Source organism: Suncus etruscus, chromosome 4 (assembly GCF_024139225.1).
Source record: "Suncus etruscus isolate mSunEtr1 chromosome 4, mSunEtr1.pri.cur, whole genome shotgun sequence".
Taxonomy (NCBI): Eukaryota; Metazoa; Chordata; class Mammalia; order Eulipotyphla; family Soricidae; genus Suncus; species Suncus etruscus.
The window spans coordinates 19,280,735-19,299,169 of record NC_064851.1 but is presented as its reverse complement, the minus strand read 5'-3'; the positions used below and the strand labels follow the sequence as shown (position 1 = coordinate 19,299,169).

The 18,435-nt window shown below is 50.0% G+C and overlaps 1 protein-coding gene across 2 annotated transcripts in view; it reads left to right on the top strand.

The window, feature by feature from the left end:
- PAX7 (paired box 7) overlaps positions 1-16,466 on the top strand; it is a 114,376-nt gene extending 97,910 nt beyond the window's left edge. For both annotated transcript variants that reach the window (XM_049772043.1, XM_049772042.1), the window contains exons 8-9: positions 6,693-6,939; positions 16,351-16,466. In XM_049772043.1, the coding sequence (XP_049628000.1) occupies positions 6,693-6,939; positions 16,351-16,466 (363 nt within the window). The remainder of the gene's footprint in view (positions 1-6,692; positions 6,940-16,350) is intronic.
- The last annotated feature ends 1,969 nt before the right edge of the window (positions 16,467-18,435 follow it).

Sequence of the window (18,435 nt, the reverse complement as noted above, 5' to 3'; positions counted from 1 at the left end):
TGCTACCAGGTCTCTGGGCCCTTTGTTGTCCCATTTCTAACTATGGAGCCAGATCAGGTCAGGGTGGAGTGACTGGACTCCTTCCCAGGGCAGACCCAACTTCTCCATGTGCTTTTGTGGATAAGGGGGAGAGGGTCTCCTGAGTTCTTGGCACTGCGTCTTCCTCCCACTGCCACAAGCACTCCTGGTATGCCAGCTCCATAGAGTAGAAGAGGGAAAAGACACAGCCCTTGCTTGGGAAGGGAAGGGAGCCCCTGAGTCTGCCTTCAGGCCATCCTTACTAACTTAGGCCAGGCTCTGTGGAATGCTTAAGTGGGAGGGGAGATCTTGCATGTCCCAAGAACAAAGCCTGCTCCTCCCACTTACTTGAGCATTCAAAGTTTTCCAGGCGGGGTGACACTTAGCTTCATACCCATTATACAGAGAAGAAAACCCAAAGCCCAGACTCAAAGAAGTGGTTGCAGGCTCATGGCAGAGCTTGGCGGTGAATGCAAATGTCCCCACCTTCAGGGCTAAAAATTAGCAAGTCCTTCAGAGTCCTCCCTGATGAGAAACACTGGGGCAAGTCCAGAAACACTGGAGTTGTGACTTGAGTGGACTTGACCAATCTGTATTGGGCCTGGTAAGGCCTGGCTACTTGGCTCCTGGCCCAACTTGAGGTCCCACATCCTTCCCCCACCGAGTGCTGCGTTTGCCCCCACCTGGCCGCCCACTCAGCCCTGCCACAGAGGCCGGCAGCACCCGATGACTGAGCGTCCCTCCTAATTGCAGCCTCGCTCCCAAAGCCACGTTCGGTTATCACAGAAGGTGCAGCTCTTGCAGCTCAGCCTCCTCAGCCCCAGGCCCTCAGGGCCAGCTCAGGCACGGAGGGAATTAATTACATTTCTCCCACCCCCTTCTTTTAAAGTCGGGGAGCTTGCTGGAGTGTCCCGGGGGAGGGGGCTGTGAGCAGAGGATGTGGAAGTGGGACTGGCACAGGGGCTACCACAGCCCCCATCTCCCCCACCAAAACCTGAAAGCCTCTCCCCCGCAGCGGAAGAGGGGGTGAGGCCAGGGCCCCTTATTGATTTAGGCTGGTGGAGGCTGGGACTGATTTAGAGCAGAGAGAGAGAGACAGAGAGACAGAGACACACACACAGAGAGAGAGAGAGAGAGAGAGAGAGAGAGAGAGAGAGAGAGAGAGAGAGAGAGAGAGAGAGAGAGAGAGAGAGAGAGAGAGAGAGAGACAGAGACAGAGAGACAGAGACAGAGAGACAGAGACACAGAGAGAGAGACAGAGAGAGAGAGGAAGAGAGAGAGAGAAGAAGAGAGAGAGGAAGAGAGAGAGAGGGAGGGAGGGGTTGGGGGCGGGCAGGGCCACTGCGGGTGTGGGGTGGGGGAGAGGAAGGGATGGCTGTCAGTCAGCCTGACGGACAGCCCAAGATTTGCCTTCAGATAAACCCTTACAGATGTGGAGGTCGGTATTGATTTTGAGTTAGTAACGGTAACATACCAAGAAGTAATACATTAGCGAAAGCAAGGTCACCGGGAAAGAAGTAAAACCCACCAGGGGAGAGGCCTAGGCATTCTTGAGGGGGGGAGATTACCGCATCAGACCAGGACTTCCTCAAGTTCAAAAGTTTGCAGGCCCTGGGCCTCAGCTGGGCCCCTTGCTAAGGGCAATTGCTTCCTGCTTCCACCAGCAAAGAAAGACTCCAGGGGTCCGGGGCCAGCAAAGCCCTGCACTAGGGTTGCTGCTGAAGGCCCCTCTCTCCATCCCCTCCAGCACAGACTGTTGTGAGAAAGAGCCCAGCAAGGTGTGTGTGTGTGTGTGTGTGTGTGTGTGTGTGTGTGTGTGTGTGTGTGTGTGTGTGTGTGTATGTGTGTGTGTGTGTGCCGCTCATTAGTTGATTGATCCTGGACCTGCCTTTTCCCCAGCCTTCCTCAGTTTCCCCATCTGCAGATAGGAAATGGAACAGCCCGTGGGCTTGCAAAGGCCGAACTCCTTTCTTCTCTCTCTGCAGTTGGGTTCTGCCTTATTTCTAAGATGTTGCTGTGCCGGGAAAGGGAGGAGAGAGAAGACCGAGGGGAACAGAACATCCTTTGATCACCCCCAAAGAAGCCTGCAGGGGCTAGAGGAATAAATGAGAGGTTCCTGTATATTCCCATTCATACTGATTGATCACAGATATGGGTTTGATTTTATGTTGCCAGGCAAATAACACTGAAAGAAATCCCCTTTCAGGAAAGCCTTAGACCTGAGCAGTTTCTGAGCTGAATGACACAGGGTTCAAGGCCCAGCAAACCCCTCAAAAGTGCCAGGCACCACACAGCCCCTCTGACAATGGTGCAGGAGGCCTTGGCTACTCCTGAGACTGTTACTCGACTCATTGACCTCTCACTGTTATCTGAACCTGCTGAATATGTTCCTACCTCAGGGTCTTTGCATAAGCTGATTCTGTAGCCGGAAAACTCATGTAATGTATCTTTCTAGCGCTATTGCTATTCTTTGTTTTTGTTTCTTATCTTTATTTATTAATCGATTGTTGATTGGTTTTTGGGCCACACCCAGCGGACACCCAGTGGCACTCAGGGGCTACTCCTGGCTCTGCATTCAGAAATTGCCTCCTGGCAAACTGGGGACCATATGGGTTGCAGGGAATTGAACCGTGTCCCTCCCATGGTTGGCAAGGCAAATGTCCTACTGCTGTGTTATCTCTCTGGCCCCTGTTTGTTTGATTGTTTGTTTATTTTTGGGTTTTGGGTCACACCCGGCAGCTTGGCTCTAGGCTCAGAAATCGCCCCCGGCAGGCTCAGGGGACTATATGGGATGCTGGGATTCGAACCACCATCCTTCTGCATGCATGGAAAACGTCTTACCCTCTCCAGCCCCTGTTTGTTTTTAAACCATATCTGGCAATGTGCAGGAGTGACTCCTGGCTCTGCACTCAGGATTCACTCCTGGTAGTGCTTCGGGGACCATCTGGGATACTGGGGATTGATCCCAGGTGCACCCCAGTCGCTCCAGTCCCAGGGCCATTATTTCGAATCTTTCAAGGTATCATGGATTTGGGGGAGGTCTTATTAGATGTTCCAACTACCTCTCTTATTCTTTACTCCCCCTGATAACATTTATCAGCATTAGTAGGTATATGATAAACCTATTCTCTTCTTGGTAGTTGGCCTCCTTCAAGAGACTGATGAACACCAGCAACTGTGTTCAATGAAGTATACCTGGGACTGGGTTCAGGATCTGCTAGTCAAAAAGGGCTCCATAAATCACCAGAAGTCGGCATGTATTCAACAGGGTTTTCTGGAGTCATGGTGTGCGGCAAGCTGTGTCAGCAGGATGACTGTATGTTTGGGTGAAACAGCCCTCACAAACATCAGAGTCCCTGTTGGCAGCCTGGCTTGGAATGATCCTCAAGGATGTGTTTGTTAATGATAAAATGGGTGAATGAAGGATGTCTTTAGAAGGACTAGAGAGGCAGATCAAAAGACTCGAGCACAGGCTTTGCATCCAAGAGGCTTGGGTTTGATCCCTGGCACTGCCTGGTCTCCTGAGCACTGCTGGGAATAATCATCAAGCACCATCCAGGAGTAGCCCTTGGGCATAGCCAGGTGTGGCCAACATCTCTCCCCCCCACACCTCTTTCCTGCCCACCATTATCCCCAAATGTCTTCAGGAAACCGCAGCAGCTGGTTTGGAATTGCTGGGAGGAAGGGGAGGGAGGAGACGGGCTGGCTGGAAGATTGGATGCCAAGGAGCCTGTGTCCTTTTCCCTGTGGTGGGGCATCCACAGGATGGTGGGGAGGGTCTCTCTAGGGCTCTGTCTGCAGGATGAGGATTAGAACCTACACATTTATTCATCCTTGCCCAGCCCTCGCCCCCATCTCCATGGGCTTCTGTGCTTAGTGTCTTGGTGATGTGTAGGAAGTCAGGCTCATACCAGGGGCTCCCCAGAGTTGGCCCTTCTTGTCCGTCATAGCTTTCTGTAGGAAGGGACCTACCTTGCTCCAAAATCCTTTGTCCTTTCTCCTAAAGGGAGACCAGGACTTGGAGGAAAGATGCTGGGAGATAGGAAATTTTATTTTAGATGGTGAGTCTAGGCTGGAAGGAATTGGAAAATAATTGGGTTTCTGGCCTGTTAGATCCCTGGTTTACTGTGACCATAGGGAAGTGAGCCCCACTGAGCCTGTGGGCCATTCTTACATACCACCCCTTTCTGGGGTCTTTCTGTTTTTTGGTTTTGGGGGCAACCAAGTAGTATTCAGGGCTCATGGATCACTCCTGATGGGCCATATGGGATGCCAGGATAGATCCCAGTTGATCAACTTAGGGGTCCTCTGGCTGCCACATCAGTCTTCTAAGTGGCCCCCTATCATCACAGGGTGTCCTCAAGTTTAAGAGATCTCAGTTCCCCAAGACAGCACTTTGGTCATAGCAATCCCCTCTTTGCTGCCACATGTTCACCTTCTGGTTCCAACAGAGAACCAGTCCCAGTGTCCCTGCCCTTGCACTGCAGCCCACACTGATGTCCCAGCAATTCAACCCCGAAGCTGCAGGGAGACCTGGTTCCCAACCAGCTCACTTCCTCTGTGTCTGGGAGGGCAAGGGCAAGGCAGAGAAAGGATCACCTCCAGGGCTGAGTGGTATCTATGGGGAGCCAGCCTTAGGGGTGCAGAACCCTATTATGTAGCTCTCACTAAAAGCTGCTAAGGGTGCCAACACTGCTGACCCCTCCAAAGGGTCCTATGCCTAAAACATACCCTTGAGTGTCAATCCTGATGGTATCAGTCAAGCGGGTTCAGCCCTGGACTCCATTCTAGACCAGTGAAGTCACAGCCATCCTTGAGATCAGCCTTACCATTACATACATGGGCACCCCAGACCTGCCCCAGGTCCTCTGCAGGAATGAGATTGGGTTAGTCATGGAATTTCATGTCAAGGAGGAGGAAGAAGGAGAAGAGTGAGAGTATCTAACAGCTCTGCTTCCTGAGTGCTTAGCATGTGTCCATCCTGGTAAATGACCACCTCACACTCTCTGTCACCCCAGGGTGAGGGATCATCATAATCCCCTTTTCCCAAAAGTGGAGGGGGTCCAATAGGCAAGGAAGGCCACAGCTTCACAGAAAGTGGAGGAGCTCAGTGCCTCTCCTTTCCAGAGGATGCCCCATCAATGCCTTTGGCCATGCTATAGTACCCCCCAGCAAGATCAAGTCAGAAGGGGACAGTGGGCTGAAGTACCAGTGCTTTGCAGATGAGAGTCCCAGCTTTGATCTTTGGCATCACCCAGTCTTATAAGCATTATGCTGGAAGTAGCCTCCAACCACTAGACATGTGGCCTAAAAAATATAAATAGGGTGGGTAGAGGATTTTAATGATACTGAGTTGGCAATAACTTTCGAGCTTCGATGCCCACTCAGTCCTCTCCTGAGAGGTCTCTGAAGAATCAGAGCACCTGCTAGGCATTGAAGCCTACTTTTTTAGCAGTGCCCTGGAAGGTTTTCATCAAGGCTGGCCCCTTGGCACTACCTCACAGAAGGGAAGAATTTCCTGAAGATCACAAGGTTTCCCAGGGCCTGCCTCTCCCTCCTCTTGCCTGAGTGGTCATGCTCTCACCCTGAGGGACAATGCTGCCCACACACATATAGTCCCATACTCTCTTGGATGGCTGGACCAACTGACCTGAGCTGCAGCTCTCACACACTCATCATTTCATATTTGGTCAGGCTGTTGTTAGCTGCCTCTTCCACCAAATCCAAACACTTCCTCTGTCCTAAGGGCTGGGATCCAGAGGTTCCTCAGAGGTTGTAGCTCTTCCTCCTCTGATGTCTGTTCTGAGGGAGACCTGGGGCCAGTGCTCATTAATTGAATAAGAGATAAGACCTCTTACTCTTAATCAAGAGATAAGAGAATAAGAACCAGGACTAGGGGGTCGGGTGGGGAGGAGGGAGATTTGGGACATTGGTGATGGGAATGTTGCACTGGTGATGGGTGGTGTTCTTTACATGACTGAAACCCAAACACAATCATGTATGTAATCAAGGTGTTTAAATAAAATAAAATAAAATAAATCGTAAAAAAAAAAAAAGAACCAGGACTAAGCTCGGTTTCTGAAGATAAGCCTTCTCTTGGGCATCCCAGTTGGCTGGCACTGATGGCAAGTCATCTGGGAACTGGCAAAATCAGGAAAGGTACTGGGAAGGGAGGCAGGGGCAATGGTTGAAAGCATTAGCTAGGTATATTCATGCTGGAGAGGCAAAGTTCAACACCCATAGCATGCATAACTCAGGACAAGGAGAGATGGGAGGGCAAGCAGGCAGGGATGTATGATGCCAATAGATGCTCTAACTTCTATTTGACAAGAGACCTGTACCAGTATGATGGAGAGGCACAATTCCCTGTTCAATGGGAGAAACATTAGCTATTCATGCATTCAACAAGAGTTGAGTGCAGAGATAGAGGATTGAACAAGGCCCTGAAACCTCCAGCTCGTACCGGGAGACCCTATGGGTCAGGACTTAGTAAGGAGAAAACAGCTACTCATGGTCTCTCCCACAGAGGCAGACACACTGGGCAGCGCTGAACATCTCCAGAAAGGCTGCCCAGGACTTGCCAGGCGTGGCCACGGGGCAGTGACTTGTGTTGGGGCTTTGCACCCTTGCCCTGCCCACAGCTTCCACTGGCACTAACTCTCTTTCCCCTGCAGGTGATGAGCATTCTCAGCAACCCCAGTGCTGTGCCACCGCAGCCGCAGGCCGACTTCTCCATCTCCCCGCTGCACAGCGGCCTGGACTCGGCCACCTCCATCTCAGCCAGCTGCAGCCAGCGGGCTGACTCCATCAAGCCGGGAGACAGCCTGCCCACCTCCCAGTCCTATTGCCCGCCCACCTACAGCACCACCGGCTACAGCGTGGACCCCGTGGCTGGCTACCAGTACAGCCAGTATGGCCAGAGTGAGTGTCCAGTGCCTCTCTCTCCCTGCTCTTCTCCAAGAGTTTCCTGTTGGAAGAGCCAAAATTTCATATTGGGTAGGGAGGTCCTTTGCACGGATAAAGATTTTGAGGTTCAACAGGAGGAAATGTTGCCTTCAGAGGATGCTGAACTAGTCCCCTGCATGTTTGATTGCCTCAAAGCTGGCATTGACCTGCAAGAAATATGTCAATCACCAATGTTATTTAAAATTCTCTAGAAGGGGGCCTGGAGTGATAGCTCGTTGGGGAGGGCATTTGCCTTGCTTGAGAGCTGAACCGGGTCTATCCCTGACATCCCACATGATCCCTTGAGCACCGTCTGGAATGAAGCCTGAGCGCAGAGCCAGGAGTAATCCTGTGTGGCACCGAAACAAACAAATAAACAAAAAACAAACAAAAAAATTCTCTAGCAGCAGGCTCTGGAGGCAGCTCAAGAGGCAGGAATACAGACTTTGCATGAAGGAAACCTGAGTTTGAACCCCTGAGCATTGCTGGGGATATTCCCCCAAGCACTGAGCCAATATAACCCCTAAGTACCAACAGAGGATTTCCTGGCTGATTCCCTCTGCCAGTTTTACCTCCCCCAGTTTTATTTTCTAGTAGCCACATTTTAATTTTTTGTTGTTGTTTGCTTTGGAGGGGGCACACTTGGCAGTGCTTAGGGTTTACCTCTGGCTTTGTGTTCAGGGATTATTCCTGGCAAGCTCAGGGGACCATCCATATGTGGTACCAGGGATAAAACTGGGGCTGTTCCTGTGCAAGGCAACCCCAGTGCCTCTGTGTTATCCTTTTGGCCCTAGAATCCAATTTTTTTTTTTTTTTTGGTTTTGGGTCACACCCAGCAGTGCTCAGGAGTTACTCCTGGCTCCATGCTCAGAAATCGCTCCCAGCAGGCACGGGGGACCATATGGGATGCCGGGATTTGAACCAATGACCTTCTGCATGAAAGGCAAACGCCTGGGCCAGAGAGATAGCATGGAGGTAAGGCATTTGCCTTTCATGCAGGAGGTCATCGGTTCAAATCCTGGCATCCCATATGGTCCCTCGTGCCTACCAGGAGCAATTTCTGAGCCTGGAGCCAGGAATGACCCCTGAGCACTGCCAGGTGTGACCCAAAATCCACATACACACACACAAAAAAAGAAAGGCAAACATCTTACCTCCATGCTATCTCTCTACCCTTAGAAGTCACTTTTTAAAGCATAAGAAGAAACATGTGGGATTATTTTTACTAAATATTAACCATTGTATTTAACCCAACATATTCAAAATGTGATTGTTTCAATAGAAAATCCATAGAAGGGGCTGGCGCAGTGGCGCTAGAGGTAAGGTGTCTGCCTTGCCAGTGCTAGCCTAGGATGGACCACGGTTCGATCCCTCGGCGTCCCATATGGTCCCCCAAGCCAGGAGTGACTTCTGAGCTTATAGCCAGGAGTAATCTCTGAGCATCACCGGGTATGGCCCAAAAACCAAAAAAAAAAAAAAAAAAAAAAAAAGGAAAATCCATAGAAACCTATTAATAAAATTTTTATAATCTTTTAATATATAATTGAAATCATCCCTTTTATTTTTATTTTTTTTAATTTAGTCACTAACTTATCATTTATTTACCAGCCCATTAAGTTTTCATTGGAGATAATTTGGTCTATATTGAAATCTCATAAAAATTTACAACTGATGTAATTGATTCCTACTTCACATTTATTTTAAATACACTGACTAGCCTTCCAGTTTCTAAACTCAATGGAATTTCAGGTTATTTTTTGTTTTTGTTTTAGGGGCTCATTTACGACTTGATGCTCAGGGCTCATTCCTGACTCAATGCTGAGAGGTCACTTCTGCTAGTGCCTGGGGACTACAAGTGGTGTCAGGGATCGAACCAGGGCCTGCCATGTATAAAACAAGTGCCTTAACTTCTATACTATCTCTCTGGGCCCAGATTTCAATTTTTTAAAATTTTCGTTGCCTACCATTAGCATGCTTCCACGTTTCAGTGGTCCATCCCCACTGGTAACTGGTGCTGCAGTGGGAGTGTGCCAAGGCCAGAAAACCTGCACCTTGCTGCTTATTGAGCCCCTCCCACCCCATACCATCAGCTTTTGTTTTCCTAAACTTTGAGCTTAGCTTAGATGCCCACTCCAGGTATCTACCCCAGTCTCCCTCTCCATAACTCTTTACTTGGAAATGGAGACAGCCCCTCTCACACCAAAGCTGCAGTAGGCAGGCCTGGCTTGTGCCTCCAGCTAGGCAGCCACAATCCAGTCCAGCATCAATCCAGCTGGGCAGCACAGGAACCTGGAGTCACTGGGCTCCCCTCCTGCCACACCTCCCAGTACAACCTCACCTGCTGGTGTCAAACTAATCAGAAGGGCGTGTGGCCAGAGGGCAAGACCTCTCAGCCCAAGGGCATCCTCTCCTGCCTGCTTCTGGGCTCTGGGCTGGCCTCCCTGATCCTTACTTCCTGCCCCCTCACTAACCTTCTCCTCCTCACACCGCGTGGCCTCCACGGCTAAATGAAGGCCAGCTGGGCTGGCCTCACTCTCCAGCTGTGTTATGACCCCATCCCTGGCTATGAGCGTGCTCACATGTGTGCGTATAAATGTGGACCCATGGGCTAGGCTACCTTTCACACATGTGTTGCATGTCAGCCCCATTTGTGGGCACGCCTCTCCTTGCGTGCAGGTATGTGTGTGACTGTGTGGTGGGCATGCTCATGTGTGTATTGTGCATATGATTCTTAGCATGAGGTGCCTGACATTGGTCATCTGAGTACATGTAGCTGTAACACATGCACATATATGTTAAATAGACATGTGGGGTACATGTGGCCAAGTGGGGGTCTGTGTGCTCACACCTGTCATCAAACAGATATGTAGGATGTGTGCACATGAACAAATGGGAACTCAGTGTCCCCAAGTGATGGAGCATAACTATAAGTGTGTTTTGGGTGTGCTTCATGCATACTGTGTGTGTGTGTGTGTGTGTGTGTGTGTGTGTGTGTGTGTGTAGATTTGTGTGCAGCATGTGGGCCTGAGCTGTGATCAATGGACACATGAGGTAGAGATTCTGTATACTCGCATATCTGAGAGTGGACGCACGTGCGACCCTGGAGTGTTTCCAGAGGGGCCCAGGGTGACCCTCTGCCCCAGTCCGTGTTCCCTAGTGTGGAGCAGGACACACATGCTCTTGATAAAGAATTTAGAGTAGATCCAGTGCCGGCCGGCAGCAGCCCGGGCCTGGGGCAGGCGTTAGTCACACCCAAAGCACCGTGCCCCACGCCAGGGGCGCCTGCCTAAGTCGGAAATAAAATTAACCCCAAAGTCAGCACAGGGGCAGCACAGGAGAGGGGGATCAAAAGAGAAAAGGCCCAGGAGGCGAGAAAGGAGTGTTTGTTTCCTGTTTGCTCAGGCAGACCGGCCAGAGACATTTCCTCCTTCTCCTGCCCACTCCAGAGCCACCATCCTCTCCTTTACTCTTCTTACTAGCCTCTATCACTTGACCCCTCTCCCCAGACTTCTGGCACAGCTTAGAACTCCTACTAGGCTTCCTTCTCCAGCACACTCCCAGGAGACCCCAGCACAGATCTCACCTTAGCCTCAGCCACCTAGGCCTTCACTGGAAGTAGGCAGGATCTTCTGTCACCCATTTGTGTGGGCAAGTTATCTGCAAAATGGAGTCTCATGGGTTAGATTCAAATCAGTTCAAGGTTTTTTTCTTGTCCCTTTGAGGTTCAGAGATAGCCCAGGACATATGTCCCATTGACTTTCTGTCCCTCCTACTGGAATTTGGAGGAGCACATCTATGACTGAGCTCCTGCAGTCCATGAACAAGAGTCAAAGATGTCTTCAGCCCCTTGGCTAGGCCCAAGCTCACCTATCATTGGATCACATCTGGCTTGTGTGTTGAGCTTAGCTGACCAGACATTGAGCAAAAGGCTTGTCCCTCATTTCATCAAAAACAAACAAACAAGGGGCCAGAGAGATAGCACAGTGGTATTTGCCTTGCAAGCAGGACCTAACATGGTTGGTTCGAATCCCAGTGACCCATATGGTCCCCCATGCCTGCTATTTCTGAGCAGATAGCCAGGAGTAACCCCTGAGTGCTGCCGGGTGTGGCCTCAAAACCAAAAACCAAAACCAAACAAACAAAAAATACCAACTCCCACCCAAGATAGATATTTATTGTCTAGATTATAGATACCGAAGCTGAGATTCAGAAGGGCTGGGACTGAGTCAGTGAATGACAGAATCTCTTTGAGCCAAGGCCCAGACCATCTGAAGATGCCTGGTAACACAATGCACCCCACCTGTGTGTGACCTCACGGTCACAGACACTCATGCACAGGGGCAGAGTTTCTTAACTTTTCACTGATCTGTGCATAAAAGGGATTAAATACAAAAAGGACAGAGAGCAAGAGAAATGGCGATTTGTTGAGTACCTGTGATGCCTTTTATCCTTGTGGCACCCAATAGATCCTTGCTGGGCACACGAAGAAGTGGGAGCCCATAGAATGGGTTTGCTGGAGATGCTCCAGTTTTGAGACCCCAGCTGCATACAACCCCAATCTGGCCCAAATCTGACCCCGCCTCCATTCCTGGCCCCGCCCCCTGGCCATCCTTTTTTCCTGCCCTCCTGGGATGACCAGTTAGCCAACTAGCCAGAGCAGGGAACAGGAGAGTTCAGTTCCTCTCTGTGGCCTCTGTCTTCCCAGGGACACTGTCATGCCTTCTTTTCCCTCTCTGTCTGTCTGTCTGTCTCTCCTTTCCCTGGAGGGGAAGGGCGGGCAGAAGGGACGGAGCCCAAGGCAGATTAATATGGCCCTGGTGTTCCCAGAGGCCAGGGCCGTACTAATGATGGGGCTGATAGAACGCAGAAGTGTGAAAAGAATTTTAATAGATCTGACAAGTCTAATAAGAATTTGTGTCTAGAAGGGTCCTCCTCTGGGGCTACAGGCTGACGAGACGCTGACGGCTGAGATTTGTTTACTGGTTGGCATCGCTGCTACAGCTCCTGCCAACTCCCGATTAATCTAATTTGAGATGTTGAGGGCCCAGGCACGGGTGCAAGGCAGAAGAGGGGAGACATGGAGAGACAGAAGGACAGGGAGGGCCAATGACAGAGACCATAGTGAGAAATACCATAGCCTTGCCCTGCTGGCCCAGGCTTGACCCCAGAGAGAGGTCAGCATGGCAGTTCTGTGGGTGTCCTGGAAGTGGGTCATGTTGTCAGAAAAGTTGGACTCCTTGGGGCTTCCTCACCTCCCTCCTTGACAGAGAGGACTAGGAATGCTTTGCCTGTGTGCGAGGCTGTGGCCAGCAACCAGGAGGGGCTCAAAGCGGAGACAGTGGGCAGAGATGCCAGCAGGACAGAATTAGGCTCCTTCTGTTCCTATGCTGTGTGTGACTCTGGGCACACAATCTTTAGGAGCCTCAATTTCCACCTTAGTAAAATGGGAATCCCCCAAATCTCAAGCCTTGGGGCTGCTGGAAGAATAGTTGGAGCTGCTGGCAGCCAGCAGTTTGTGCTAGATAAGGGGATCAAGTCGAGCCACCGTGAACATCTGGAGGTTCGCCGTTCCAGCCTACTCACAGGAAGAACCAGAAGGTTGGCATCAGTGCCTGGCAAGATGCAGAATGAGGGGGCCTGGGTCAGAAGAGCCTTTTATGACTTCAGAAATGTTGCCTGACTTGGATCCAGTAGCACAATTCCCGGCACTGCCTGAAGTAGACCCGGAAGCCTGTGCCGGAGTTGGGTTAGTCTGTGCCTCTGATAATTTAAAGTGCTCTACCCCTTCAAGGGGCTCACTGTATAGAAGGCAACTGGGGGGGGGTGGAGTTCATAGGGGTGCTTAAAAGCTGGCCTAAGGGGCCGGAGAGATAGCATGGAGTTAGGGCATTTGCCTTGCATGCAGAAGGACAGTGGTTCGAACCCCGGTGCCCTATGCCGTCCCCTGAGCCTACCAGGAGTGAGTTCTGAGCATAGAGCCAGGAGTAACCCCTCAGCGCTGCCAGATGTGACCCAAAAAAAAACAAAATAAATAAATAAATAAATAAGCTGGCCTAAGCAGTCTGGGGTTGCCGTCTGGCACTGTTGGCTTTTTCCAGCAAGAACATCTCCCAGGGTAGGGCATCTATTTTCTCTCTCTCAAATGGGAGGACATTCCCTGGAGACCCATAGAGCTGTGAGCATGAGAGAAGATCTTGCTGAAAGTCCTTGGAACAGGCATCAAGCAAGTTCTCAATCAAGGTCAGCCCTCCTTTTCCTGGCCTCTCTGACAGTGAGGCTTCCTCATGGAGCCAATGCTGAGTGCAGTTAAGAATGAAAGTGCGGGGGCCGGAGAGATAGCATGGAGGTAAGGCATTTGCCTTTCATGCAGAAGGTCATCGGTTCGAATCCCGGCGTCCCATATGGTCCCCTGTGCCTGCCAGGAGCAATTTCTGAGCACGGAGCCAGGAAAAACCCCTGAGCACTGCCGGGTGTGACCCAAAAACCACAAAAAAAAAAAAAAAGAATGAAAGTGCGGGCCCAGAGAGATAGCATAGCGGTGTTTGCCTTGCAAGCAGCCGATTCAGGACCAAAGGTGGTTGGTTCGAATCCCGGTGTCCCATATGGTCCCCCGTGCCTGCCAGGAGCTATTTCTGAGCAGACAGCCAGGAGTAACCCCTGAGCACTGCCAGGTGTGGCCCAAAAAACAAAAACAAAAACAAAAAAAAACCAAGAATCAAAGTGCGGGCCCAGAGAGATAGCATAGTGGTGTTTGCCATGCAAGCAGCCGATTCAGGACCAAAGGTGGTTGGTTCGAATCCCGGTGTCCCATATGGTCCCCTGTGCCTGCCAGGAGCTATTTCTGAGCAGACAGCCAGGTGTAACCCCTGAGCATCGCCGGGTGTGGCCCAAAAATAAAAAAAATAAAAAAAAAAAGAATGAAAGTGCAAGGGACCGGAGCAATAGAGCAGTGGTAGGGTGTTTGCCTTGCATGCGGCTGATCCAGGATGGACCTTGATTCAATCCCCAGCATCCCAAATGGTCCCCCAAGCCAGGAGTGATTTCTGAGCGCATAGCCAGGAGCAACCCCTGAGCATCACGGGGTATCCAAAAAAAAAGAAGTGCATGGGCTGGAGACACAGCACAATGGTAGGGGGTTTGTCTTGTCTTGCACGCAACCTACACAGGACAGACCCAGGTTCAATTCCCATATGGTCCCCCGAGCCTGCCAATTGTGATTTCTGAGCATAGAGCCAAGAGTAATCCCTGAGCACACTGGGTATGGCCCCAAAACAAAAACAAAAACAAAACAAAACAAAAATGGAAGTGTAGTTCTGATTCCATCTCCAGCACTGCATGGTCCTCTGAGCCCCTCTATATATAGTCCCCAAGCTGAGAGCACAAAACAATCCTTGAGCATTGCCAGGCATGGCCCCCATCTCCTCTCCTCCTAAACAGAGTTGCTCCAAGCGACAGAGATAGTGTAGCCAATGCTACAGGGTCCCCCCAAGACTAGAGATGGGAGCTTCTCCTACTTACCCACCAACCCCCGAAGTCAGGCCACCACTCCCTTGGCCCTTAGTCTTGGGAGTCCAGCTGGTTGGGTAACTGTAGACCCTGGGGTTCAGTCTGTAGAGCTAAGAAGTAGAGGGGCACCAGGGCCAGATATTCATAAAAGATCTCAGGGCAATACACATCCTTTAAGAAAGAATTTGCGTTCTTTCACTCTGTCCTCATGACAGTGGTAGAAGCTGCAGTTTGTTCTTTCCATTCCTTTTTCAGAGGAGACAGACCTGTAGTGGACTCGGCTGCCACAGCTGCATGAACTACAAATAGTTCTTTACTTCGTGTCCCTCTCCTAGGTCACATTTATTTAATAATCCCAGGTCTATTGGGACGATGTCTTGAGCCCTGGGCAGGTCTTGAGCATACTAAGCCCCTTTAATATGGTTTCTCAGGCACTGCTCAACTCAACCACTCCTCTTACCCTGTTTTTTTCTTTCAGAGAAAGACCTAAGACTTGGGTGGGTAAGTTGGGGCATCAGGCCTACACAGGAGTTCACAGCTGAAGGTTTAAAACTATCTGTGAATCCCCAGGGTTACAGTTACAGGCCTCCACAGCTCTGCTCTCTATCTTCTCCTGTTCCCCTTTACCTGCCCTCCACAGCTGGCCCCAATTCTGGAATCACCTGCTGCAGAAGGCAGGTGAGAAAGCATTAGCTCAGATTCCTCCTACAACTCTCAGTTTCCTCTCACCTCTGCATCCCTGCAGGGCTGCAGATGGGAAGGTGTGCATTGGCCACAACATAACAGCTAAAGAAATAACTTCTTGGAGTCTCAAGAGGACTTGGTAACATGCCAGTCAAAGCATTGGTCAGGCCAATTGCTGCAATTGCTCTGGCGAGCAGCTAGGACAATGAGTACAATGGATTTGGAATAGGAAAGCATACACTCAGTAGTTCTCTCATGCACATAATGCTCCTGTTTACCTGGCTGCAGTGGGGCTCACCTGTGCACAGCTGCTTATGCACATACAGACATTCTCATAGTGTTCTTCATGTCAGTAAATCCTGTTTACACACATGTGTGGTTTGCAGGTGCTCTCTGAGTGCCCATTATGAACTTTTTTGGGAGTCCTGTTTTCTCTCTTCATGCACAAGTATATACCCTCACAAACCCTTTTCTCTGGGTTATCAGAACTAAGAGGACTGAAGGTCTCAGCCACCTGCATGTCAGGGCCTGGATCTTTCTGCAGGAACAAGTAACATCCCTACCAAAGTCATTTTGGTTTTTGAGAAAGGGCTCTTAGACTATACAGGAGCTGGTTCAGAAAAGGATTCTACCCTCATTGATATCTATATCACAGGGAATTCACTAGATTTCCCCACTCTAAGGAGATTGAAAGGGTTTATTGGAAAGCAGAACTAATCTTTCGATTCAACTATATATTTATATGACTTCTGTCCTGCCTGAAGAACTCAGGATAAATTGGATAAATTATTGATGTTGTATAAATATTGATGACTGGTTGGGGAGAAGGTGAAAGAGCTTCATGAAACTGGATAAATGGACATATGGATGAATGGACATGGAGTGTACAGATAGATGAATAAAAAATGAGTGGATGAATGGGTGGGCAGATAGAGGGTGAATAAGTGATCTCATAGCTCTCATAACTGGATAAATGGATAAATTAATGGTTAGATGGTGGAATGGTTCATGCACACATGTGTGTCTGTGCATATGGATGCATAGCTGGAGAAGCAGTGAATTAGTAAATTGATAAATGATGGATAAATGGATGGACGATACATGACAGATAAATGGATGCCTGTGTTTGTATGAAAGAAACTAAAGAAGCTAAAAGAATCATGATTTCTAGGAGTTTCTCTTTTTTTTCTTTTCTAGCTGCTGTTGACTATCTGGCCAAAAATGTGAGCTTGTCCACACAGCGCCGCATGAAGCTTGGAGAACATTCTGCCGTGCTGGGACTCCTGCCTGTAGAAACTGGCCAGGCCTATTAGGACGTGGGCGGACTTGCCCCAGCCTGAGTCCCTGCCACCTTTCTGACCTGCGTCTCCCAGCCTCTACCCTCTCTCCATTTTGGAATCTCAGGAGGCTGAGGAAGGAGCCCATTCTCATCCTTGTAGCCAGCCTTCACCAGTGGTTAGGGACCTAGCATGCTCCCTGGAGCCTGCCCACTGTTCTCCCCCCCCCCCCCCAGCCAGCCTGCCATCCTTTTCCAGTCACAGCCTGTCTTGGTGTCTGTGTCCCTGAAAGCCCCAAGATCCAAGCTTACCTTCAACAGAGCACCCCAGCACTCAAAGGAGGATGCCATTTGGGATCTGGTTCCTGTGGGTGCCCCAGCATAGGTGTGGGGTGAAGCTGGCACAGCATGCCTAGCCCAGGGTTAGCACCACTGCCCTTTCCCCCTCTGGACACTGGGACTCTAGCAGAGAGGTGGCTTTTGGCCTGGTCTTGGCCTTGGCCTGGTCTTGGTCTTGGTCTTCTGAGGGAAGTTGTTCAGACATTGCAAGGATGTCAGGAAACCCTTACATACTTCTACTAGGTGTTGTGGAATTAAGCCCAGGCAGGGGACAAGGAAGATCAGAAAGAGGCTTCATTTGGGAGTGAACCTGTCAGTCTGAGTCTACAGAGGGGAATGACCCAATTAGGTCACCTGGGGCCACTGGATCTGTGTCAGAAACCCAAGGTTCCATGTGGCCTAGAACCAGGGAACCCAAGGTTCTCTCAACTCTCTCAGAGGGGAGTAGGAGGGGAACCAATTGGGAGGTCGTGTCAGTGAAGAATCCTAGGGCAGGTTCAGAGCAGGTTTTCTAGCTGCACTTCCTCTGTCTGTTACCAAAAGCCCAATACCACAAAATCACAACCCACAGAGGTTCCATTTCTTACCAAGCTCTCACCACCCCCTCCTCTGCATGCCCAATTTGGGGGTTAGGAGGGAAGGGACAATGTTCAAGAGTTCCTTTAAGGAGCTGCAACAAGAACTTTGGAGGAATATTCTAAGACCTGCATATTGCTTGCCCATAAACAAGATCACTGATTCCCTTTAGCATTCAGGGGCTGGGTTGGTAGTGCCTGTCTCACCCAGGGGATCATTCTTCAGTGCTGACTCACTTCCAGCCACAAGGCTAGACTGTCTCTTAACCCAGCACAGCTGGATAAGGGCAGATTTGGCTGTTGAGCCCCAACCTTGGGCAGAGAAGGTACCCCAAAGGCCCAAGGAAGAGAGGAAGGGAGTTTTTCTTGGCCATTTCAGTGGCTTCCTTGTGTTCCCTCCTCTCTAGATTGAAACCTTTGGGGAATGGTTCAAGCTATGCCTCTCTTGGACCCTTTCACCTCCTTAATAATTATATGCATCTTCACCATCACCATCATTATAACCTATGCTTGGATCGCTTTGGTCAAGAACTGCTGGTCAAAGGCTCTTATAAGGGAGACACAGCACTAAATCCACAAGGACTGGAATGAATTGCTTGCCACCAGCCAAGCACAGGAAACCACCTCTTTTCTCAACCCATGCCTCTTGCCCTCAGCCAACAAGATGTTTATGGAGGGAAGAGCTGTTGCTTTGGAAATCAAACTGAGCTCTTCCTGCTGGGGAGCTGAGATGATAAGAGGCCAGGACAATTTCCTACGTGGTGTCATCTCTGTGACAAATGCTCACCTGTTTCTCATCCTCAGACTTGGTAGTATCAAGGTTGTTCAAGACCACAACCAGGGTGGCTCAGAGATCTCTGGCTTAGAGGAACCTGTAAATAACTGAGGACATTCTGACATGTGGCTCATCAAGTTATCAAGTTCAGCCAAGGTTTCAACTGGAGCAGCCGCTGTAAGAGACTTTCCATTCTTCAAGCTCTGGACAGAGAGGAGTCCTAAATTACCCCCTGGCCACCCAGTTCCATGTGTCTGTAGTGACAGAAATCAGCAACTCCTTTTGATCTACCAATATTCTTCATCCACATTCCTTGA